We start from the raw sequence: 26,332 nt of genomic DNA on the forward strand, positions 1-26,332 counted from the left end.
TTTTGGTATCCTTAGAAAAGATGTGTCTAAATGCATGAGCTAGGAATCTTACTGGATAAAAACCCAAAGATGTTCCCACTGAAAAGAAAAAATCCTGCTTTAATCTCTCTCAGCATCTTGCTGATCATTATTGTGCCTGTTTGACACTATTAATCAGAGAAGGAAGTCATCCAGCCTCTTTTCATTGCTCTAGGATGTTAAAAAGATTCTAACCGTGATATACAGGAGGAGAACACACTGTAAATCTGTAGCTGTAAAGGAAACCGGGGCTCCAGCACCCCTTTGCACTGATGCTTGGTCTGGACTTGCTCTGATAACTGTTGTGATTGATACACCATACATGATTCCTTAAAGAACCCAGAAATAGCGTATATAATCCTTATTCAAAAGGAAGCTATTACACATAGAAGCCTGTTAGACATTAAATATATGAGGTGGACTCAAACTTAGGATGATAACGCAAAGCTAGAGTACAATTACTTCCAAAGCATGGCTCTGAAGATAATGAGAAAGGTGTTCAGAGTGGTCAATCAGCGCCGCACTGCATGCACCGTGCACTCTCCCCCCGCCAGAATGAGCGATGAGGACAGCATCAGTGACAAGACCTGCTCCAGGCTGATAACGTATGATGCGCGTTATCTTGTGGCACAGACTGTTAACATTGACCTCTAATTGCTGAAAGATGCATATTGAGGTGCAAAATCTCTAAATACTGATCAGAAGTTCAGGGCACAATCATTCAGAGACAATGTTTTGTTTTAAACATTTGCCAAAGCCATAAATTTGACTTTATGGCTCTTGATTTAGAGTGGGCTCAGGCTTGTAGAAGCATTAAGAAGATCTGTCCTCGCAGACCATATCGCCTGGTGGGAGAGATGCTGCATTATTCCAAAGCTGTGACTCAATCATTTGTTCAAAATTCATCGAGCATTTCCTGTGTTCCAGAATATGAGCTAAATGCCACAGATATTCGTGTTAAGGACAAAGACTTTGACGTAAAAAAGCTCATAATTTTGTAGATAAAATGGACAAATAAGCAGTTGCAGTAAAATATAATGCATACTTTTATATTACAGGGAAGTAAGAGAGTACAGTGCAATGTCACCTAAGGCAGGTATAAGTGGTTAAGTATAGTTTCCAGGATCATGTGATAGTGGAACTCAATCTTTGGGAGCTAGTTAGAATTAGCCAGGGGAAGCAGGGAGAGAGAAGTGGGGCATCATAAGTAAGGGGAACACCTGTGTGCAGCCTGGAGGTATGAGAGGCCTGGAGCTGCAAGAACGTCATTGTAGGTGGTGCCAGTAGAATCCACATCTTTTAGAAGCTTTGCTGGCGTTCCCAGGCAATTCTGCTCTATCCTGGAGACAAGCGGGAACTATGTAAAAAATGTACACAGGCACTGGTATAATCAGATTTGTATTTTATAAAGATCACTCTCAGAATTGTAGAGAGATTTGTAAGAGGGAAGCCAGTAACGATGAGACCAGCTGAGAGATGGTGAGAGTCTAAAAACTCTGTGGCAGCAATGGGCGTGGCAGCTTAGATCCATTTCCAAGGAAGAAATGACAGGATTTGGTCACTAAATAGAATGTGGGAAATAATAACAAGTAAGATGATAATAACTCCTAGAAATCTGGCTTGGGTGATCTGGATGATGATCCCATTCACTGAGAAGAGAGTTTGGCAGGGATGGGGTATAGAGACTCAGAGAGGGTAGATCGAGGAGAGAGAGCTTGTATTTGGGATTGTAGAATGATGCCTGGGAGTGAGTTGGGAAGACATCCTATAGACAGCTGGATTCCGAAGGGTGGTCTGGCCAAAGTTACAGACTGCTAACGTAGACCTTACGTGAAAATGTCACAGGAAAAATCTGCTTCCTGATTTCCATTACTGTGGTCACCTGCTTCTCTACCCGTAGTCTTTTCTCAAACACAAGTATATAAAACATTTTCTATTTTTTTCCAATACACACTTAATCCCTTGGCCTTTGCCAGGACTTGGCATTTGTCTTACTAAAGGGTTCCTCTCGCCTTGATTCTCAGGGATAGGAGGAAAGGTTGTTTTTCTCATTGAGCCCACTGCACCTGAGAGACCACTGGCTCATCACTTACCACTTACACTACTCTTTTCTATTCCTTGTGAGCAATTACTTATGAACCTCCAAGATACTCCCAGTATCCTCAATGACTTCTCCTCTTTCCCAGCCAACTTCCTCACATTCAGTTCAACTCAGCAAACTGCTGAACACCTGCTACTGGGCAGGTGTTTGCAAGACACTGAGGATGGACATCCTTGAAGAACATGATGCATTGGTCTGTGGTGTAGCATCGTGGCTAAGAGCACAGGCTCTGAATTCAGACTGACTAGAATCTAAAGTGGCTCTATCATTCTCTTACTTTTTGATCTGCATCAAATCTCTTAACTTCTCTGTACTTCAGTTTCATCATGAATAAAATGGGCATAATAAAAGTACCTCATGGGTAATTTTTTGAAGATTAAACAAAATGAAATCAAATACGTAAAATGCTTAGCCGATTACATCATGTGAAATAAGCTCTCAATGAATGTCGGCTATTATCAGCAATAACAAGAAAGGATCATTGTCTTCAAAGCAGTTGTTGGAGATAAGCAAGTAACAAAAAATTAAAATTAAATTAAAATAAAATTTAAAAATATAAAGCTGGTAGTGCTATGAAAACACAAGAGGATGGAACCAGTGAAGAAATCAGGGAAGACTTCCAGGAGGAGGAGACATTCAATTTAAATCTTAAATGGTGACTTCATCAGATGGACGAGTGGCAAAGAAATTTCCAGAGAGAGATCAGTGCTTCCAAATTCTTGGAAGCGTAGAGGTGTATGGCAGTTTTGAGAAAGCAAATGCTTTGATATGACTGGAATATAGAGTGATGACAGAATTGGGATGGGAAATGAAACTGGAAATATTTTTCAAAGGGTTTTAAATACAACAATAAGAAGTTTTCACTTTATCCACACCCAAAGGGGAGCTATTTCAGAATTTCATGGACCGCACTTTTAGAATTTCTTGAGCTTATTTTCAGTGACCACCATCTCTACTCCACTGTAGCCATACAGATATACGACCTCAAGTGAGACCCACTCATCATTCAAAATTCTCACCACCACCTGAGCTTCTCATTTTTTAGCTTCTGTTGAACTCTTACTTGATCTGTAGCAGAATCTCAGTCATAATGGCCTCTCCAGACTCATACCGTCCATCACTCCTCTATCTTGACATCTCCTTAGCAAGCCTGGACTTCATGGGGAGCTTGTCTGCCTCTACTGTTCTCTAAACCTTCTTGTCCTTGACCTACAATTATTACTTTGTAATTTTCCAGCCCTGGAAAGCCCCACTGACTACTTTCTTTTCTCCTAATTTAAAACCTATTGATCCACCTCAGCTATTTATTATCTAATTTTAGTTATATATTTATGATGGCTCAGCATCTATTTATATGTCAGTTGTAGATTTTTGTATTAATATAATGGCTGCTCCAAATTTTTCTGGTCTCTAGCTCGTATGCTCAGCATGGCATCTATATTTAACTGAATTTGAAGCTATTCCAAATTCCCTTTAAGAGTTATCTTTGCTTTCAATAATTTCTCAAATATTTTAAGATTTTTATCTACCCTGAGGAATTGAGGAAGGAATACAGGAAATAAAGAACAAACAGACTATAGGTAATACCCATCATTCATTGAGCATTAACTATATCCAACCTCAGAATTAACAGTGGCAGAGCAGAGTTCAGTCCTGGGTGTCTGTCTATAAAATCCATGTGCTCTCTATTCTTCCATGATGAATGTCAAAGGAAAAGGGGAAGAAGGGAAGTAATAGTAATAGGTACAATTTTTATAATTCCTTAACTCAACAATATATAAAAAAGTAAGTATTTCACTTAGAGGAAGCATTTGGCTGCTTTGCATGCTTCAACAAGCATTCTCTATAAAACTATTTCATTTCCATCCACCCAGATCCTATGTAGTTTTCTCTGTCCTGTCATTCTGTGCTATGTTGGCTTTGGAACCATGTGTGGTCTGATGTGTTTCCAAAGTTGTAGAAGGAAAATGAGATGCTCTTTCCTGGGATCCCAGCACTTATCTAGGGTTCTATCAAATTCCCAACATGCCTAAGATGGGGGTGAGGAGAAAGGGGCTTCTACTCCAGCTTCCATTTGGCTGTATCTTTGACTCTCTGCTTCTCTCCTTTCACCTGGGGGTTACAGTTCTGCTTGCTTGAATATTCTGCTCAAATGTTTCCTATCTTAGGAAATCCTTCCTCTCTGTGTATCAATCAGGATTTGGTCAGGAAAAAAATGGTCATTTTATGTATTTCAGATATAAAGAGTTTAACTTAGGAATTAAGGGCTGGTACACAGAACAGGCTACATAATTTGTGGGCCCTAATGCAAAATAAAAATTCACGGTCTTTTGTTAGAAAATCATTAAGAATTTCAAGATGGTGCAGGAAGAATATAAAACCAGACAGGGAATCTATTATGGGTTGAATTGTGTCCCGCCTCATATTCCTATGTTGAAGTTCTAACTCTTTTGTTGAATTCCCTCAGATGTGACTTTATTTGGAAATGGGGTTGTTGCAGATGTTAAGATAAGGTCCTACTGGAGTAGATTGGGCCCCTAATCTGATATGACTTGTTTCCTTATAAAAAGGGGAAATTTGGACGCATACACACACCTCCGAAGAACACTATGTGAAGATGAAGACAGAAACTGGGGGGATGCTTCTTTAGGCCAAGGAATGCCAAAGACAGAGGCATGGAATAGCTCCTTCTTCACAGCCCTCTGAGGGAACCAATCCTGATGACACCTTCATCTCAGACTTGTAGCCTCGAAACTATGAGGCAACAAATTTCTGTGGTTTAAGCCACTCCGTTTCTGGTAATCTGCTACAGAACTCTAGTAAACTGATACAGAGTCCTGATATGCAGGGTCCTGCAGAGGTCACGTGCCATGAAACCCATGAAGTTGGCCCTGTTTGTACACAGTAGGTAGAGATGAGGGCGAGGAATTCAAAGAAGTTGCCAGGAAAGATCTCGGTCCAACGCACCAAAAGGGGAGGTTTTTAAAAGCTCCTATGAAGGTGCTGCAATTCTGAAGGGTCTCTGGGAAGTTTCCAACTTTCCCATTCTACAGCGGTGGACTGAATGATTCTCCAGACTCCTTAGGAAGTTGCTTTGAATCACATCCGCCCACGTGTGGGGCTCATCTGAGCAATCTCGAGAGAATCATGGCTTCTCTTCCACCTTCCAGTTCTAGAAGTGACTCATTGGCAAACTCAAACCGTCAACCATTTGGGGAAGGAGATTTAGGAGAATGTATTTCCTGGTGTCTCTGTGATGCAGAGGAGATCTTCTTAGTAAGAGGCGATAGCAATGCTACACTGACAGAAGATGACCCGGCAATGTGCACGGACACATTGTGCACTTAAAGCTAGTATTTTGATATCACTCTTCTTGGATTCTAACATGACAGCCTTCCCCATCAGGCAATGGGGACTTTTGACTAGACATCTAGGTTAGGATGGGGTTTGGGAGGAGGGCAGGAACACTCCTGGCCCTTCTCTTACACCTTAGGGATATAAAGTGGAGATATTCATTGAAGCAAACTCTTCTCACGTCAGTTCATATGATCTTCCCACATAAGGAAAAAGAATGAGGAAAAGAAGTATGATGTAGCAAGTAAGAAAGGAGAAGAAAAGAGAGTGAAAGAGAAAGGAGGAAGTGGAAAGGTAAGAGAATCAAGCCATGAACCTTTGAAGAGGCAAGAGGAGAATCCAGAGAGTGCATTGTCAAGAGAACCAAGATGAGGTGGAGTGGCTTTTGGCTTTAAATTGATTATGTCTTATAGAAGATGAAAAAGAACACTCTTCGATTATTTGTCAGGAATATTTCTTCTCTGCCAAAGCCAGTGGGTAAACTTAGGAATCTCTCATCTTTTCATCCTTTTACTGAATACTTTAGGGAAATACTTTAGGCATGTAATTCTAATCCTTCTTCGAAATTTATATTTTTAAAAATACTTGGTTGTCAGAACATTTCTGAACTTCTTTTGACAGTTGAGTAGTTCAGAGTAGATCTACCCCTGTCAGTCACAAACTAGTGACCTGACAGCTCAGGTGACTTATGTTCATGTGGAGATGCCGCTGTGGTTATTAGCACAGTCTTAGTTATGGTGAATCACCAGAGCCATGAAATCAGAGGAATTTTTTCCCCTGTCCTGTACATTTTTCTTTTGATGTAGAGTTCCTCTTATCCTGTGTTTTTTTTTTCTTACCCTTTCTGTTTTCTTTTTTTTCATAAAGAACTATTAACCAATTCCAACAGATTGGTTTCATTCCTGAGTGAATTTTTGTAAAAGAATTTTACAATTAAGAATTTCCTATTTCTTAGAGAATCCGCCACAGAAGTGCTACTCGCTGTAACTGCATTCACTTTCTGTTGCTACATGGACGTAATGACACGGTGCTATACTTAATAACGCTAGTCACAAAATCAATATTTCCAGATAGAATGGCCCAAACCATTCAGGTACTCTTTTGAAGGTTGATTAATTGCATATATTTAAGGGCTGTAAGTACGTGGCAGTAAACATCCAAATGTAAATCATAGTATCCAGATGTTTTATCTCTGAAGCCAAGCATCTGGAAATACAAAAACATCTGGATGGCGGACTGTACTTAGCATTTTTCATCCAACTATTTTGGCATCACACACACTCAGACCAAATCCCTTTTGTCTATATCACTAGCAGTGATAAGCTGCAATAAGAATCATGTTGCTAAGTACTATTAAGAGTAGTACAGATAAATCACCCCAAAGTAAATAGTTGTTTGACCTGAAATTATCTCTAAGCTATTGAAACACATTCTTTTATGTTCATCAGGGTCATCTTAAAGACAAAATGTTTGAACTACAACCTATAAGTGGAGCTGCAGTCTTTAAAATAATGGTTTATAAGGTATTTCTTAAGCATTAGGAAGTAATCTGGGTGTATATCAGATGACTATATAGATTTTGTTCGAATTATGAAAAAAATTCAGAAGTGTTAACAAGCTTTAAACCATTGATTTGGCTTTATATGTTAACACTTTCCAGCAAATATGTATGAATAAAATACCAAAGGACGTAATCCAATGGCATATAGGCAAAGGCACTCTGAAAAAGTGGATTGATAAAAAACTGAACTAGAAGACAGGCATTGCAGAAACACTGTCATTTACTAGCTCTGAGGCACAGGAAAGTCAGCGGACCTTAAATGTGTTGGGATGAGATAGAAGAATGCATGTGAAATCACCATGACCTGTCCCGCAGACAGTGGGTGTTTAATAAGTGCCAATCGCCCTCCACTCAGAGAGCACTATGGGAATCCACGTCGACCTGGGTGACCACAGTTCACTCTGCTTAAGGTCATAGTTGGTCAGTGTCATTTTAGGGGAGGTAATTTGTAACTTACGGTTACTGAGTACTAACACATTATAGTTTTAGTTGCTATGTATGTTGAAAAATATTTATAGGAAAAAAATTTAAAGAGTTTATCATTTTTGTCTTCCATACATTCTTGAAAATTGGAAGAGGTATCTATTATTGCATTATTTGACATGGCAGAAATGAATATGTTAAAGCATTGCTGAAAAGCCGTTTCAGAGAGAGAACCAGAATGAGAACGCAGGTCTTCAGAGCTTCTTCCCTGGACCCAACTGGTGCCAAGTAAACAGATATGGAAAATCTCATTCACAGACTGGATAAGAAAGAGCCAGGCTTCAAACAGCAGGCCATTTACCTAGCAACAAATACTAATCCACAACTTTCCATTCTTAGCGATATCAAATTTAATTTTAAGTTTTTTTCTTCTCAAAAAAGCACTCAGATTTAATATGCTGGCATCCCTTTTAACGTAGGTATTGGTAGAATCCAGTCACAGCTGTAAACGGCAGGTGGCATTTTCTATCAGGAAAGGGGCACAAAATCAAACCACTAGCAACTTCTGAGCTATGCAAAAATCCCTCAGTCTCATTTTAATACATAATTTATTATTCCAGGTTATAAGCACAGAAATAAAGATGGATAAACATAGACATTCCCCCCTTTTGTGTCTTTTAAAACCTATATGTAAATTTGATCATTGTATATCAAATATTACTTTGGCAGATTCGGTAGGGTAGTTTCTTACCTCAGTGTGACTAATTTTTCAAATCTTGAGCTTATTTTGCTTAGTAAATAATCTTCATCTACTATTTTTGGAGGGAGAAATATAGATTTTTTTAAATATAACATTACTTTAAAATGAAATAGCTTCTAAGAATAGCACAAAATCAGTTTAAATCACAAACTTATTTTCTATTGGCAAGTAGTATTTTACAACACTACAGAAAATTTAAATTTTAAAATATCTATGCAAAAGGAACACTTAAGGAAATAATTGCACATCATATTTGTACAATAAATGTTTGTGGAAAGAACAAGTATAGCTTTTTTTCTCTAGCAAATGCTTACTATGTACCAAGTACTGTTATAAGCACTTTAGAATACATCACATTTATAATAATAATCCTATGAGGTTGTTACAACTATTTTTCCAATTTTCAGGTGAGGAAACTTAGCTTTGCAAAGGTTAAGGAAGTTGCTCAAGGTCAAACAGCCAGCATGTGGCTGTGCCAAGGTCCCCAGATCCATTTGGCTTTGAAATCTGACCTTCTACTCACTGTACTATATGATGCCTAACTAAACTAAGTGTTTAAAAATAATTTAAAAACATGGATCAGTCCCTTTTAGGTTTCCAACAAAAGTACAGTTAACAGTGACTTTGTTCTAAAAATGTCTTGTTTCCATAGACTGAAAAGTCACAAGCTGTTGTATACAATAGTCCTTTGTACATAACAGCTGCTCTGCTTTTTGAAACTCCCCACAAGCATGCCAAAAAGTTAATATCAATTACAATGAAGGAGGAAAATTATTTTGAGTAGCATAACATTTGACAAGAGCTTTGGTAAATAAAGCATTGCGAAAGACCTAGAATATTAACACTTCGCTAAAACTTTTCCTTTTTTCCTGTGCTGACTTTTTTACAAGGTGTCAACTGTGAAATGGAAATTGATGAATGTTGGTCCCAGCCCTGCCTAAATGGTGCAACTTGTCAGGATGCTCTGGGGGCTTATTTCTGTGCCTGCACCCCTGGATTTCTTGGTGATCACTGTGAACTCAACGTTGACGAGTGTGCCAGTCAGCCGTGTCTCCATGGAGGGCTATGTGTGGATGGAAGCAACAGGTAAGTTTTCTCCTCCATGCGATGATTGGCTCAGAGAGAACTCATTGACCAAGGACTATTTGGAGAATTTGGAGATCTCACACCCTTAGCTTAAAATTTTTAGATGACTTTATACTTTAACCTTCAGATCTTACTAAAAAATGCATCCTTCAGAGGTCATCTGTCCCAATGGTGAGGATCTTCCAATTCACGTTTGTAAAAGTTTAGAACTGCTTATATTACAGAAAAATGGTGGCTTATCAATTTCATGAAATAAACATGTTGAAGATAGCAAAGGGGTGAAAACAAAGCTAGAGATTCTTCTATATGTGAATATAAGGTTGTATCTATGTGATAAGAAGCATGAAAATAGTGGTGAAAAATCGATCTTTTAGGAATTTTATATAAACACTGCTGGAAAGGGAAGTGATCTTAAATTAATTTTATCTTGAATTTCCAGGTGTTTGGGGGAATTCAATGAATACTTTTGAGAAAGCAAAATGATGAGACGTAGCCATGTGATTCTGCTCCAAATCAGATTCAATCATTGGCTTTTCGGTCAAAAATAACAATAAATTACACATTAATATGATGGAGATAAATTTGGATAATGGTAATTGAAATTCATATCAAATATTTTGAAAAGAACTTTCTAGTACTTATTTAAACCACATGTAGTGAGTTATCAGATGCATAACAGTTTTTAATAGCATCATCACTTAGCGTCTTGTTGGATCCTTCAACAGCTCAGTGGAAGGCAAGATGGGCATTACTGTTCCCATATTACAATAAGGAGGCTAAAAGTCAGGGAAGCTGGGTGACTCCCACAAATTCACACAGTTAATTCTTTGCAAAAGGAGAACTAGAATCCAACTTTCCTTTATTTAATAAATAAGACATAATTTATCCCGAATCTAAATTTCAAAGTTAATCAGACTCAAAGGAGAGCAATAAAAGCCTTGTGTGCTTCAAACATATCCAGCAAAATAGAATGATTTTAAGTAGAACAATGTGGTTGTATATTTTCTTTGTAAACTATAAAGCGAAACTTTTAATCACATTCCACATCTTGCTCTGACTTTCTGTTACATGCAAATCAGTCTCCAGTAGCATGAATCTACATTCTTGGAGGCAGGTAACTGGCCAACACATAGGTAGACAAAAATGGAAGTTCCCACATAAGAACTCCAGTGGAAAAGAAGGAGACTCTCCCATCCATGCTTTACTGTCTCCAGAAAGCAACAAGATAGGAATTACACAAAGCTTTTGATTCCTACGGTAATGCAAACAGAAGGGGGCTGAAACCCTGCCACCTTTCATCTCCTCACTTGAGTGTGCCATGAGTAATTTTTCTATGTTACCCTTGTTTCTCTTATTACCTAAATTTTGAGAAAGTAATCACAAGGTGACCAGATATGACTTGACTTTATTTTCCCACAACAAAAAATTAACACATTGGCTATGAGGTATATGGGAAAGTCAGAAACTATACGTGAAACAAGGTTCTTGCAGATCAAAGGAATTATGTGGATGAAGTCTCTAATTCCAAGAACAGGTCCACTGGCCAGCCTTCAGTACAAGGCTCTTGTCTCTAATGTCTGACATAGAGTAGATTTTTAGTAAGCACTTTTAATTAAACAAATGGAATAGTGAACAGAGGATTTCTAACTAGCAATATGTATAACAATTATAGTCACTTATTATATTTGCTAATATTTCAGTTTTCTTGGTGAAGCCTTAATGTCTGTGTTCAGTGGTAAATATCCATGGTGGACAGGTCTCTAACTGCTTTGTAAATTCATAGGTGTCCTTTCCCCCAGACCCCCACTTTATCTAAGCCAAATGGGCAAGTTCACATTTTTACAATACTAAGTCCTTGAAGAGCTCTCATCTAAATTAAAAGCCTCCTCTTGATAAAGTCAATAAATTCCCCCATGAGATTTGTATTTGGGGTCTGTCAGATGATCCCACTCATTGAATGAATAATTATAAACAGCAAGACTAAAATATCCTTGTAATCTAAAAACAAGAGAACATAAGTCATAATTCATTTAATGAAGGTTTTTCCTGGTTTGTTCCATAATTTATTGTTTCGTTTTTCATAAAGGACCTTATTAATGGGCTCTCTATATAAAAGAGTGCCACAATGGTATAAATCATTCTCTACTGCCTTCACAAATATTAACAACTTTAAGTACTATTTAGCAGCAATTTATTCAGTACTTTCTGATGCTTGAGATACTATATCTATTCTTTGTATGTATGCGGAATTATCACAATAACCCTGTGATACAGGTAATATTCGATTTGTGGATGAGGGAACTGAAGTAAACAATTTGTTTTCCAAATAATTTTTCATAAAGCTGTACTATAAATAAAAATGATAAGATATTAACATGGAAACACATAATGAATTAAGGTCTATCGAGATAACTCCCCAGAGTTTTTGAGATAGGTATTAAGACCATGCCGTGGGTTTCAGGTTGATGGACAGGTGAAGAGACAGGATAAAGATATTTGATCTCAACATAACCAAGACTTGATGTGAAAATTTCATTTTACTCTCCAGATATAGCTGTAACTGCATGGGTAGTGGATTCACAGGGACACATTGTGAGACCTTGATGCCTCTATGTTGGTCAGAACCCTGTCACAATAATGCTACATGTGAGGACAGTGCTGACAATTACACTTGTCACTGCTGGCCTGGTAAGTGACAAAATATCTTCCATCTTTTTTTTTGTTTTTGGCTTAGAATAGAAACAAATCACTTTTAGCAAATAGAAACTAAAAATTCTTGTCGTTAAAGGTTTAAAACTAACTCTTTCTTTTAGTTATCATTGTTTAACTTAGTTTTATTCTTCAGTACTCACACATACCTATTGCTACAGTACACATTGTCCAAAGTAGGTTATCAAGCTGCCCAAGGATAAGAACCTTCTAGAAGAAATAGAGAGGCAAAACCAATGGAAGGATCGATTTCAGCATGGTCTTCATGGAGAAAAATTCACTGGAAGATGCTTTCTTTTCCTCCAAGATGTTCTTTTTGACATCTAAAATATATTGAAACCCATGAAACAATGTTAAAATTCTAGGAGCTTGTGTTATAATTCATGGAGTCAGTCAACATGATTTTGATGGTCCCCATCGAGGGTGTAGAATGATTTTCCAGAAATAGGAGTGTTTGCCTAAGCATTTATAATGTAAATGAGAATACAGGTTGAACACACATAAACCATAACTAAAAATTACTCATAAAGAGTAATTAGACTTGAGTGTAGAGGTGATACCAGAATCAGGAGAAAATAGTATGTAACACTTGAGTCAACAGGCCATGTGTAAAAATTAATATTAATTTTGGCAAACCACCTGCTTGACATTTTTTTGACCTCATTCTCACTAGGATTTCACTGGTAGAAGTGGAAGATTTTTATGTGCTATGATGTTTTATTTTATAAAACTTTTGTGGAGTTGGGGGTAAGGAGGAGACAGTGGGTAGCCTGATCTCCTGGCATCACTCATCTTCAAAATTCTGACTGAGGAGGAAGTTGGCAGCCAAGTTCTTGTTTTTTTTTTTTCACAAGCAAAGTAAGTCTGGATCACCAGGCTCTCTGGGAAGCCTGGGGCCTTCAGCCTCTCTAGAGCATCTTTCTCCTGCAGCATCACCTGAATGTAGTTCGTCTTAGGGGCCTCCTCACCTGTGGTGCCCACCCCTGCCTCCACGACCTAGGTGTTTGCCAGATTTCCACCGGGCTTGTACAACATCTAGATGAACTGCTCCTGGTGCCAGCTAATTTGTTGCAAAATAAAATTAAACCACTGGAAAAAAAATCATAAACTTATGATTATTCAAGATCTAGTTGTTATAAACCTACTGATCATCCATCTCCTTTTCCCCATTCATTTAATTGTCTAAGGAAAGGATAATCCTGTGGTTGGGGAGGAGACTGGAGTCAATCCAACTGGTAGTAGCCTCTGATTGAAAGATATCCCATTGCCTAAGGGACATTTAACATGCTTTGGTTAAATATATTTTGTAGGTAAACAAAGAAACATGAAATTATAAAAGAAAGTTTGGATTCTTCTGCGGCTCAGAAATCTATGTATGTCATGTGTCTTCCCACTTCTAGATAATAAATAGGGCATATTTGCTATCCTTTGGTTATTGGCTTAACTTAAATACTGAAATTTTTCCCAAACATGTTATTCTACATTCTTGACATCAACAACCACTCAACGTTCAATCAACACTCTGGACAGGACCTCTGTTCAGAGGTAGGGAGTGGAGTCAACCATTTTGTGAGTAGGACAAGTCCACCATTTATTAACTGAGTGAAGTAGGGTGAGTTACCTCATAATTGTTAAGTTCCTTATCTGAAAACACAGGATAAAAATACTTTAGTTGTATTCTTGTGAAGAATAGAATTATAGAAATAGAGCCTGGCACATATTAAGTACTCCAAAAAACACAACAATTAGTACCCACCCCTTTGTACACCAGGAGGAGGCAGTCACATATGGGAGATAGTTTCTCTTCTCTGGGGGGTTTGTAATGGCGTCAGGCAGTTAAGACCTGCCTGAAAAAAACAAACTAGCGTGTACTCCATTCGCTCACGGATTCAATCATTAAACCACATGGATTTCAGTATCAGGGAGGGGCCTGGGAATCGAAAAGACATAGTCCCTTCTTCCAAGGACCTTACATTCTAATAGGGATATAGCATGAACAAATGTATATCGTGCAATTTTTGATGCAGTACAAAGAGATTATCAATTCTGTAAAAGGGAATAAGGGGAGAAGAAGCACAGGGTTAGCTTGGCTGAGGAGGCACCGTTTTAGAAGACTTGAAAGTAAGCATATCCCGGAAACGTACTCGCTAGCCTTGTGACTTTGGACAAGTTACTTTCCTGCTCTGAGCCCCCGTTTCCCCATCTATAAAGCAAAGATGATGCTAATAATACCCACCTCATAGAGTTGTTTGGGAGATAAATCCAGTAATGTGTACAAAGCTCTGAGCTCAGCCTGGACCATAGTAAGCACTCAATAAATGTTTACCAGATACCAAAATTAGGAGCTTGGCCATTCTAGGCCCTAGGCCTTATTTAAGGAAAGAAGAGAGAGGGAAAGGAAGGAAAGAAGGAAGAAAGGGCAGCAGGCACACGTGGAAAAGAGGGTGTCTAATTGTGGAAGTTGATTGTTCAAAAATGCCAGGCCAGGTAGAGCTGGTGTAAAGAGACAGGCTGGGGAGCAAGACAAAAGGGAAGCCAGACCACAACGCTGTTATCTGCCCTGCAAACTGTGGGGCAGGGAAGTAACATAATCTGACCTGTTAATTCAGAAAGAGCTCTCTGGCACTGTCGTGGAAGATGATGGAGGGGATTAAAACCAAAGGCAGGGAATCCAGTGAAGGAGTTCTGCAGTAGTTTAAGCAAGAGATAAGCCTGTTTGGCACAACTAAGACTACAGGGGTGAGAGTGGAGATGAGGAAATGGACAGGCATGAGAGTCATTTAGGAGGCAGAAATGATGTGGGGACTAAGAAAGGGCACAGATTTAGGACAGTCCTGAGTTTCTTTCTTGGGTCACTGGATGGATGGAGATTTTGCCTAGATAGAAAATTCAGAATATCTTTACACCCTATTCTCACTGTTGTATATAAATAGAATGTTTAATGCTACAAACTATTCTAGATCTAAGAAAAGGAGACCATTCCTTTGGATCGTGAGACCACTGCCACTGAAGCAACGGCAAGAATCCACTGCTATAAGTGCCCAGGGTCCTCATATCAAAAAGAATTAATTAAAGAACTGTCAGTCACTTTAAATGCTTATCTTAAAAGTTTTCCCGTTACCCAGATAAGATTAGATTTGTTTAAAAAATAAAACGAAACATAATATAAGAACCCTGGAGACTTCATTCAGTATCATATTGTTTCTTTGTACAGAGTTTTACAGAAAAACTTGTTAAAACTATTGAATATAGCCTTGACTGAAGGAGTCTATTTATATACATGGTTAAAGGGAACAGCAAACAAAGTCCTCACAGGGCCCCAGGGATGGGGACAGGACTGGCACGACTATAAATCAGAACCATGCTAATGCTCATGATAGGAATAAGATAACACATGAGCTGGAAAACAAACGAGGATTTATGGAGGTTCTAAATTACTTCCTAACCTGGCTTATGCACGAGTCTTGAAACTTAGAATGAGAAGAAAATTGGAAGTAGTCCAAGCTTTCTTCAGCAAGGTCCTCTGTAGAACAATGAATACCAGTTTATAAAAACTTGCTGTGAAAACCATTGTCTAAGTGAATATTTGTAGATCCTTAAGCATGAAATAAAAGTATTTAAGAGCAAACATTCAAGTTTAAGAGACTGAGGGTTCCTGGGGAAAGGGGCACTGCACAGAGTTGTGGGATCTTGATCAGACATGTGCTTTTAGTTTCCTTTTTCAACTGTAAGTTTCTTCTTCAGATGGCTGAGAAAGACCCAAGGGTCATATGTAACAAGTGTGTTATACTTTTGAGCAACATAATTTACGTTGTGGTTATGATTTGACGTAAGACCCCGCTCAGGTTTTTATTAAAATTACAAAATGAGCAATCACATTATAGTCTCATTATTTGCTTGTTACTAGTCAATTGTCTAGTTTATTTGCTAAACTAGGATTATAATCTAAATTGTTGATTAGTACTATTTGAATCTCATTCAGTCATTGATTGAAGGTCCTCACCTTACGTATTGCTCAGTACTGGCGGGGTGAATAAAAGACCACAGCCCCTGCTTTTGTGGAGTTCATAGTCTGTTGAGGGAGACAACTATACACAAAAATACATAATAAAAGTGATTATAAGAGCAATGAAAGAAAAGAATTGGGTAATATGAGAGGAGACAATGCAATCTTATTTAGATCTGTCCACAAGGGAATGTCATTCTGAGAAAGAAATACACCATAAATCCTGAAAACTAAGAGTCAGCCAACCGAAGTGTCGGAGGAGAGTCTTCTAGGGGAGGGAACAGTGTTACAAAGGCCCTGGGGTAGAAGCCATTCTAGGCATAGGAATGTCGAGATGGGAGTGTGGCCATGTAAGAAAGATCATTTTAGGTTAAGGTTTTGAATTCCGTGTGAAAGGGGGAGCCCTTGAGTGATTTTAAAGCAAAGAGCTACCATGATTTGCTTTATAAGTTTTATAATTTTGGATTGCAAATTTTAGTTCAAAAACATATTTCTCAGTAGTGTTAAGTGGCGTTACAAAGACCCTTAGTTGACTGTGAGGTCGCTTGTATTATAAATCAAATTGTGTTTCTTTAAGAACTTCCTGCAGCTTTCTCACCATCTCGCAAAACAGCTGATGTTGTCCCGGTCCCACTCATCAGCTTTGTCTTGCATCTTACTAAATTTACATCTTTGGACTAGAACCGTACATAGTATACAAATACTCCTATAAATGAATAAAGAAAACAGTCTAATGAAAAAACAGGAAAAAGATATGAAATGATAAAAAGAAATCCAAAAGATGTTAAATTCAATAGTAACTGGGGAAAACGTAAACCAAAACAACGAGGTATTATTTTTTATCTAACCAACTGGTGAAAAATTTTATTTGGTGATAGCAAATGTTGGCAAGGGTTTAGAGCCATGTGTACACTGGTCCAGTGCTGGTAATTATGTAAATGGTATAACTGCTCTGAGGTGTTTACAGTATCTATTAAAATAAACAATGTACATAACCTATAACCCAGAAATTCCTCTTCGAGGCATGGACCCCAGGGTTATTCTCAGACATGTACGTAAGCATGCATATATAATGATATTCACTGACACATTTTTTGTAATAACGAAAATGTGTATAAACCCACTAAGGGAATGATTAAACTATGGTACATCCACATGAGGTAATACTTGGCAATAGTTAGAAATTATGAGTTACATCTACGTTACTAACATGGATAGATTGTGCAAGGGAGTGAAAAAAGCTGCTTGAGAAGAATGCATACAGTACAATTCCAGTTACGTTAACACACACACGATAAAACTATATGTATATATTAACAGGTGCATATGTATGTAAAACCAAAGAAACAGTTCTGGTAGGGACTTTCTTTTATATTTAATACATCAAATGTTTATAAAGTACTAAATCATTCATGTTTTATTGCTTTTATTCCTGTCCCTAATAAAATGACCCAGCTAAATCCATTCAAATACGAAATAATTTTTCATTCTGCCCACTGAGTTTTAGGAAGGAACCATTTACATTTACGTTGAGTTTTAAGAGAATTTAGGGTTGGCTGTGTGGATACTGCTGACTTTGCAGCTATTTTCCTGAAAAATATTTTATTTTTTCTTGCTAAAATTCCAACCATTGGAATATTTGAGGGATTGGAGTGTTTAGTTAAAAGGTTCATTTTAAATCAAGGTTATCCTGAAGTCCCATTTTATTTGAAGCCTTATTAATCAAATCTTTGTAAAAAATACTGGCCGGTATTATACAAGTGTTCCCATTGCTACTGCTTATTGTCTTGGAAGCCTCCTCTTAGCAGATTCCCTTTGCTAGTTCCTTGCACATCATTGGTAATTGGCGCCAGCACAGTGGTCAGCCTCCTTTTCAGGCATATGCTCTGTGGTTGAGAGCTTTAGCTCAGCAGCTTCTCTGAACTTCCATCCTGCAGGATACACAGGTGCCCAGTGTGAGACCGACATCAATGAATGCAGCAGTAATCCCTGCCAGTCTGATGGGGAATGTGTGGAGCGGTCCTCAGAGCAACAGTATGGACGCGTTGCTCAGCTGCCTTCCTCATTCAGCTACCCTGAAGCTTCAGGTTATGTCTGTATCTGTCAGCCTGGATTCACAGGTGAGACCAAGGAGAGGGGAGATGACTGGACTTCCTAGCCTTTTATGGCCCATCATGCATTTCACCAAATGGTGTATTAGCAGTAAGATCTGTGCTGTATAAACTTTGATGCTATGGTGCAAAGGGTCCCCCTTGTGGACAGGAAAAATATCTTGTTTCACGTATCATATAATTCCTCAGATCAAGAGGAATATGTTAAAAAAGAAGGATAGGAGAGGTGTATGAAAGGGAAAGTATTTTTATACATTATACTAGGAATTGGAGCGCGACACAAATTTTTTACCTTATAAACAGAAAATGTTGGAATTCTTATATTCTTAAATTTTATAATGATGCTAAATTTTTGTTATTCAGATTTGTTTTAAAAAGTTAATGAACTTTTTATATTTACACTGAGAACAATTATCTGATCTTAAGTAATCTTCCTCAACTATTCTATAGCTAATTGTCTCATATATCACATTTAAATGACTCCAGCTTTTTCTACAGCATTCTTACTCTAAAACCCAGAGGAAACGTGCATGGATGTTTTCCAATGAATGGTTGTGTTTGTGTCTGCTTCCAGGTTCTGAAAACTCACAAATTTGAACACAGTTCCTATTTTGGTAATGAGTAGCAATTTACCTACAATTGCATAGAAATCACTGAGAACACTAATTACAATCTAGATTTCTATCTTATTTCTTTCTCCTAGATTAAGTGATAACTGAGGAACATATTTCAGTTAATATTGAGGATTTCTGAGGAAAGTAAATGAGGAAAAAGAAGGGTCTATTTACACTTAGGATTCCCTTTCTATCAATGTTTCAATTTTGAAGTTTAACGATCTTTGATTCATGGCAGTGTTCGCTCTAAGGTTGCTCTAGATGATGTTATTTCCTTATTCACTGTCCCTTCTATGAGAGCACATAGGAGAAAAGCCTTTCCAATGTCAGTCACGATAAGTAGTATTTTTCCAAACAGCTTCTGGCTTGCGTGTTTTTTCCCTTAATAAAAGGCATGCAAATAAATCTTGATAAATAACAAAAAGTGTGAAATAAATCTTGGAATATACCATATTTCGCAATCATCTAGGCTGCTAGCAATCTTATAGGTAAACTTGAGTTCTACAAGTATATAGCTTCTTATGGATGTATTTATGTATTTACCTCACCCCTAGGATTATTTAAATTTCCTGTTTCTGTTTCTTATGGTTGCCTTTTTTCTTTCCAAATTTTTTGGTCTTGGTATAGTGTATGTATTTTTGTCAGCTACTTTAAATCCTTCTTGGAACAAGGTAGGGGGGTTATAAATTTTTTTTTAATATTGGGTTTAGGGTCATAAAGAGAAGACTCTCTATAAGTCAGAGGCCATTGTTAATATTGCCTCATTGGATAAAAGGATATGGTTAACCAATGAATCTGCAGATCCAAACAGGAGAGGCAGTGGAATGTTCCAGAAGAGTGTGTTGGACTTGATTTCTGAAGAGCTGCCAAGAATGATTGTGAGTTAAGAAGGCTTGGATGCCCCAAATCTCCATGGTGTAATGAAATAGTTTATTTTTTGCTCATGTGAGGTCCAAAAATGGGTTCTCATGATCAATTGTCCTCCAAATAGTGACTCAGGGCCACAGGCTTCTCACTTTCTTGTTGTTTTTTATTTTTTCCATCTTCAAAATGTGGCTTTCAAGTTTACCATGCTCTTCTGCATGAAAATGGAGCATGGCGTCTAGAAGATTTTTATGGGGCAAGCCCGAAAAGTGATGAATATCTCTTCTACCCACATCCCGTTGGTCATACAACCACATTTAACTGCAGCAAAGACCGAGAAATCTAGTCTTGTTGTGTACCTAAAATAAGAGAACAGGCTTCGTGAACAGCTATCCAATTTGTCACAATAGCTGGAACTGGCAGACTGCGGACACAAATGTAGATCCTCTGATTCTAAGTTTATCATCCTACCTGCTGTGTCACGTGTTTTTATGTGTGAATATATCTTTCTTTATTTCTTTTACTTCTTTAATTAAATTTTTTTAAGATAATGGTAGATTCACAAGCAGTTATGTGAAACAATACAGGGAGGTCTATGTGTACTTACCTAGTTACCCCAATGGTAACATGTTGCAAAACGACGTACAGCATCTCTCCAGGATACTGACATTGATAGAGGCTACATGCAGAACAGTCCCACCATCACAAGGATCTGACCTCTCTCCTTCTCTACCGTCTGGTCCCTAATCCCTAACAAGCACTAATCTGTTCTTCTTTTCTGTAATTGTGTCGTTTACAGAGTATTACATAAGTAGAATCACACAGGCTGTAAACTTTCCAATAGATTTTTTTCACTCAGCATAATTCTTTGAAGATTCCTTTAGGTTGTGTGTAACAATATCTCATTCTTTTTTATTGCTAAGTAGTATTCCATGATATGTATGTATCACAGGTTGTTTAACCATTCACTTGTTGAAGGACATCTGGATTGTTTCCAGTGTTATGGATAAAGTTTCTATGAACATTTTTGTACAGTCTTTTGTGTGAATATAAGTATTCGTTTCTCTGGGATAAATGCCAACAAGTGTAACAGCTGGATCATATGGTAGTTGCATGTTCGGTTTTCTAAGAGACTGCAAACTGTTTTCCAGGCTGTCTGGAAAATATTCCCGCTAGCAATATAGAAGAAATCCAATCTTTTCTTTGCATCATCGCCAGCATTTGGTGTTGTAGCTATTTTTTCATTTTAGCCATTCTGATAGGTATAAAGTGATATCTCATTGTGATTTTAATATGTATTTCCCTAATGGTTAATGATGTTGAACTTCTTTTGTGTGCTTCTTTGACATCCGTATATCCTCTTCAGTGAAATGTCTTTGCATGTCTTCCGTCCATTTTCTAATTAGTTTTTTTTTACTGTTGAGTAATTTTCAGCATATAGCCCATGGACATTTTTTGTTAAGTTTATACTTCAGCAGTTCATTTTCTTTGATTGATTGTAAAGGGTATTGTATTTTTAATTTCAGTTTCTACATAGTCATTGTTTGTACAAAAAATGTGATTGATTTTTGTGTGTTAATCTTATATCCTGAGACCTTGTAGAACCTATCTATTAGATCTAGGAGTTTCCTCTTTGTAGATTCCCTGGGATTTTCTACATAGACAATTATGTCATCTGCAAATAGAGACAGTATTATTTCTTCCTTTCCAATCCATATACCCTTTAATCCTTTTCTTGACTTGTTGCAGTGACTAGAACTTCTGAGACTATGTTGAATAAGAGTTGTGAGAGTAGATACCTTTGCCTCGTTCACAATCTTGGAGGGAAAGCATTCAGTCTTTCACCATTGATTATAGTGTTAGCCATAGGTTTCTGTAGATGCTCTTTAGCAAGTTGAGGTCATTTCCCTCTACTCCTAACTTGCTGAGAGTTTTTATCATGAATGGGTATTGGGTTTTGTCAGATGCTTTTTCTGCATCAACTATATGATATAATTTTCTTCTTTAGCCTACTGATATACAGCCATGCACCACATAATAACATTTCAGTCAATAGTGGACCACACATATGACGGTTTTCCAATAAGATTAATAACGTATAGCCTAGGTGTGTAGTACCCTATACCATCCAGGTTTGTGTAAGTACACTCTTTGATGTTCACATGAGGATGAAATGGCCTAACGACACATTTTGCAGAACGTATCCCCAGCATAAAGCTGTGCATGACTGTAGTGGATTTCATTGCTTGATTTTCAGATATTGAACCAGCCTTGCATACCTGAAATAAATCCCCCTTGATCACAGTATATAATTTTTTTTTGTTTGCTAATATTTTGTTGAGAATTTTTGCTTCTAAGTTTGTGAAAAGTGTTGGTCTATAGTTTTTTTCTTGTACTCTCTTTGTCTGGTTATATGATCAGGGTAACATTGCCCTCATAAAATGAGTTAAGAAATGTTCCTTCCTTTTCCGTTTTCTCGAAGAGGTTATAAAAAATTAGTGTTAATTCTTTAAGTATTTTGGAAGAATTTTCCAGTGAAACCAACTTGGCTTAGAGATTTCATTTTCTGGATCTCTTAAATTATAAATTCAATTTCAGTAATAGGACTATTCAGATTACCTATTTCTCCTTGTTTGAGTTTTGATAGTTCAAGGATTTCAAAGGATTGGTTCTTTTTTTCCTAAAAATTGTGTGTTCTGTTCATGTTGAGTGGAGTGTTCTATATATGTCAAATGGATTATGTTGGGTGATTATGTTGACCAGATCTTCTATATCTTTGCTGGTTTTTCTGTCAAATTTATTAGCATAATGTTACTCATAGCCCTGCCTTATTGTCCTTTTACTGGCTGCAGGATCTGTAGTGATCTTCTCTCTTTCATCCCTGATCTTGACCATTGGTATCTTCTCTCTTTTTATTTTTGTTCATTTTTTACAGGTTTATAATTTCATTAATCTTTTTTGAAGAACCAGCTTTTTATTTCATTGGTTTTCTCTATCGTTTTCTGTTTTCAATTTCGTTGATTTCTGTTCTTTACTGTATCCTTCTTTTTGCTTGCTGTGGGTTTACTTTGCTCTTATTTTTCTAGTGTCTTTCTTTTTTATATGAAGAACAAAAATTTATTTCTCACACTTCTGGAGGGTGGAGGTCAGGGTGCCAGCATGGTTGGGCAAAGGTCGTCTTCCAGGTTGCAGACTTATCATTCCATCCTCCCTTGATGGAGGTGGCCTATTTTCTTGAGGTAGGAACTTTTATTATTGATTTAAAGCCCTTCATTCTTTCTAATAGAAGCACTTGATAGTATAAATTTAACTCTCTATACCACTTTAGCTGCATCCTACATACTCTGATATGTCATCTTTTCATTTCCATTCAGTTCTATGTACTTTTAAAATTTTCCTTGGAGACTTTCTCTTTGACTCATGGATTATTTAAAAGTGAGAATTATGGTGTTTAATTTCTAAGTGTTTAGAGATTTTTCTCTTGTCTTTCTGTTACTGATTTCTAGTTTGATGACATTATGGTTAGAGAACACAATCTGTATGATTTCAGTTACTTCAAATTTGTTGAGGTTTGTTTTGTGGTGCAAGATATGGTCTGTCTTGGTCAATATTCCATAAGTGCCTGAAAAAAAATGTGTATTCTGCTGTCACTGAGTGGAGATTTCTATGTGTGGTAATTAGGTCCTGTTGATCGACTGTGTTGTTCAGATCTTCCATATCGTTGCTGATTTTCTGTCTGGCAGTCCTATTGTTTGCTTACTGGGGGAAGTTGACATCCTCAACTATAACCATGGGTTTGTCTATTTCTCACTTCAGTTCTATCAATTTTTGTTCTATGTATTTTGAGGTCTGTTGTTTGGTGCATACATATTTGGGGTCATTATGTCTTCTTTGTGTGTTGATCCTTTTATCATTATGTAATGTCCCTCTTTGTCTCATACTTTTTTTGCTTTGAACTCTCCTTTATCTGATATTAATATAAGCCACTTCTGCTTTTTTTTTAAGATTTTTTTTTCCTTTTTCTCCCCAAAACGCCCCCGTACATAGTTGTACATTCTTTGTTGTGGGTCCTTCTAGTTGTGGCATGTGGGACACCACCTCAGTGTGGTTTGATGAGCAGTGCCATGTCCGTGCCCAGGATTCGAACTGATGAAACACTGGGCCACCTGCAGCGGAGCACACGAACTTAACCACTCGGCCACGGGGCCAGCCCCTGCTTCTTTTTAACAGACTTTATTTTATAGAGCAATTTTAGGTTCACAGCAAAATTGATTGGAAGGTACATAGATTTATCATGTACCCCTTTCCCCCCTACACACACACAACCTCCCCCACTATCGACACCCCACACCACAGTGATGCATTTATTACAATCAATGAACCACACTGACACATCATTATCATCCAAAGTCTGTAGTTTACATTGGGGTTCACACTTGATGTTGTGTATTTTATAGGTTTGGACAAATGTATAATGACATGTATCCATGATTGTAGTATCATACAGAATAGTTTCACTGCCCAAAAAAATCATCTGTGCTCTGCCTATTTATTCCCTCCACCCTCCTAAACCCTGGAAAACACTGGTCCTTTTACTGTCTCCATAGCTGTGCTTGTTCCCCAGCATTATACAGTTGGAATCACATAGTATGTAGCCTTTCAGATTTGCTTCCTTCATTTAGTAATATGCATTTAAGTTTCCTCCATGTCTCTTCATGACTTCATAGCTTGTTGCTTTTTAACACTGAATAATATTCCATTTTTGGATTATCACAGTTTGTTTATCCAGTCATTTACCGAAGGACTTTTTGTTGTTTCCAAGTTTTTGAAATTATGAATAAAGCTGCTATAAATATTCATGTGCAGGTTTTTGTGTGGCCTTAAGTTTTCAACCTCTTTGGGTAAATACCAAGGAGTGTGATTGCTGGATTGTATGGTAAGAGTATGTTTAGTTTTATAAGAGACTGACAGACTGTCTTACAAAGTGGCTGCACCATTTCACATTCCCTCCAGCAATGAATGAGAGTTCCTGTTGCCGCACAACCTTGTCAACGTTTGGTGTTGTCAGTGTTCTAGATTTTGGCCATTCTAATGAATATGTAGTGGTATCTCATTGTTGTTTTAATTTGCATTTCCTTGATGACTTATGATGTGAAGGATCTTTTTATCTACTTTTTGCCATCTGTATATCTTCTTTGATGAGGTGTCTCTTCATGTCTTTTACTTATTTTCAATAAGTCAGGTTGCTCGTTTTCTTATTGTTGAGTTTTAAGTTTTATCTGTATATGTTGGATAGCAGTCCTTTATTAGGTGAGTCTTTTGAAAATATTTTCTTCCAGTCTGTGGCTTTCCTTCTCATTCTCTTGACAATTGTCTTTCACAGAGCAGAAGTTTTTAATTTTAATGAAGTTCAGTTTATCAATTGTTTCTTTCATGGATCATGCCTTTGGTGCTGTATCTTAAAAGTTATCAACTTACCCAAGGTCATCTAGGTTCTTTCCCATGTTATCTTCCAGGAGTTTTATAGTTTTGCATTTTACATTTAGGTCTGTGATTCATTTAGAATTAATTTAGAATTAATTCTTGTAAGGTCTGCGTCTAGATTCATTTTTTTGCACGTGGCCATTTCAGCACCATTTGTTGAAAAGACTACCTTTGTTCCATTGAATTGCCTTTTCTTCTTTGTCAATGGTCAGTTGACTATATTTACATGACTCTATTTCCATGGTTTCAAAGAAGAAATCTGCTGTCATTGAAACTGGTGTTCTCAGATAATGCATCATTTCTCTGGCTGCTTCCAGAGAGAAAATCTGATACTAACTTCAACCTTGTCTTTAGTTTTCAGAAGTTTATTTATGATGTGTCTTGGTCTCAGTTTATTTGGATTTATCCTATTTGAGTTTCACTCAGCTTTTCAAATCTTTAGTTTTATGACTTTTGCCAAATTGGGGGAATCTTTATCCAATTTTTCTTTGAGTATTCTTTCATCCCTGCTTTCTTTTTCCACTTGTGGGACTCTGTTAATCCAAATTTTGGGTCTTTTGCAATTTTTCCACAGATACTTGAGGCTCTGTTCATTTTTGTTTTTGGTCTATTCTTCTCTCTGTTGTTTAGATATGGTAAATTCTATTGATATGTCCTCAAGTTCACTGACTTTTTTCCTCTTTTATCTCTTCTCTACTATTGAGACCACTCAAGGAATTGTTATTTCTCCTATTGTACTTTCAGTTCTATAATTTCTATTTTGTCCTTTTTTGTAATATCTATTTCTTTGCTGATATTTTCTACATTTTCTTTCAGGTCAAGAGAATTCATAATTGCTTATTAAATCATTTTTATGATGGTTACTTTAAAATCCTTGTCAGGTAATTCCAATATCTGATTCAACTCAATGTTGGCATCAGTTCACTTTTTTTCTAATTCATGTTGTGGTTTTCCCTCTTCTTGGTATGATGGGTAATTTTAAATGGTATCCTGGACATTTTGGATATTATTTTAGGACATGCTGAGTCTTATTTGAATTTTTTTATTTTAGCAGGCAATAACCTACTTAGGTTTGACAAACAGGTCCTTGCCTAATTTTGTGGGCTATAGATCTAATGACCAGTTAATTTTCAGAGTCTTTTCAGTGTTATTTTGGTATGATTGGTTTATTGGGTGTCTTTAGGGCTCCCTCTGGTCTCTGCTGGTGATAGAAATGACACAGTTTACTTTTTACAAGCTAT

The 26,332-nt window shown here is 37.2% G+C and overlaps 1 protein-coding gene across 1 annotated transcript in view; it reads left to right on the forward strand.

Annotated features, from left to right (window-relative positions):
• CRB1 (crumbs cell polarity complex component 1) overlaps nt 1–26,332 on the forward strand; it is a 140,793-nt gene that overhangs the window by 9,861 nt on the left and 104,600 nt on the right. The window contains exons 2-4 of the mRNA XM_046677948.1: nt 9,108–9,303; nt 11,852–11,991; nt 17,956–18,138. Coding sequence (XP_046533904.1) covers nt 9,108–9,303; nt 11,852–11,991; nt 17,956–18,138 — 519 coding nt within the window. The remainder of the gene's footprint in view (nt 1–9,107; nt 9,304–11,851; nt 11,992–17,955; nt 18,139–26,332) is intronic.

The sequence above is a fragment of the Equus quagga genome, chromosome 12 (assembly GCF_021613505.1).
Source record: "Equus quagga isolate Etosha38 chromosome 12, UCLA_HA_Equagga_1.0, whole genome shotgun sequence".
NCBI classification, from domain to species: Eukaryota; Metazoa; Chordata; class Mammalia; order Perissodactyla; family Equidae; genus Equus; species Equus quagga.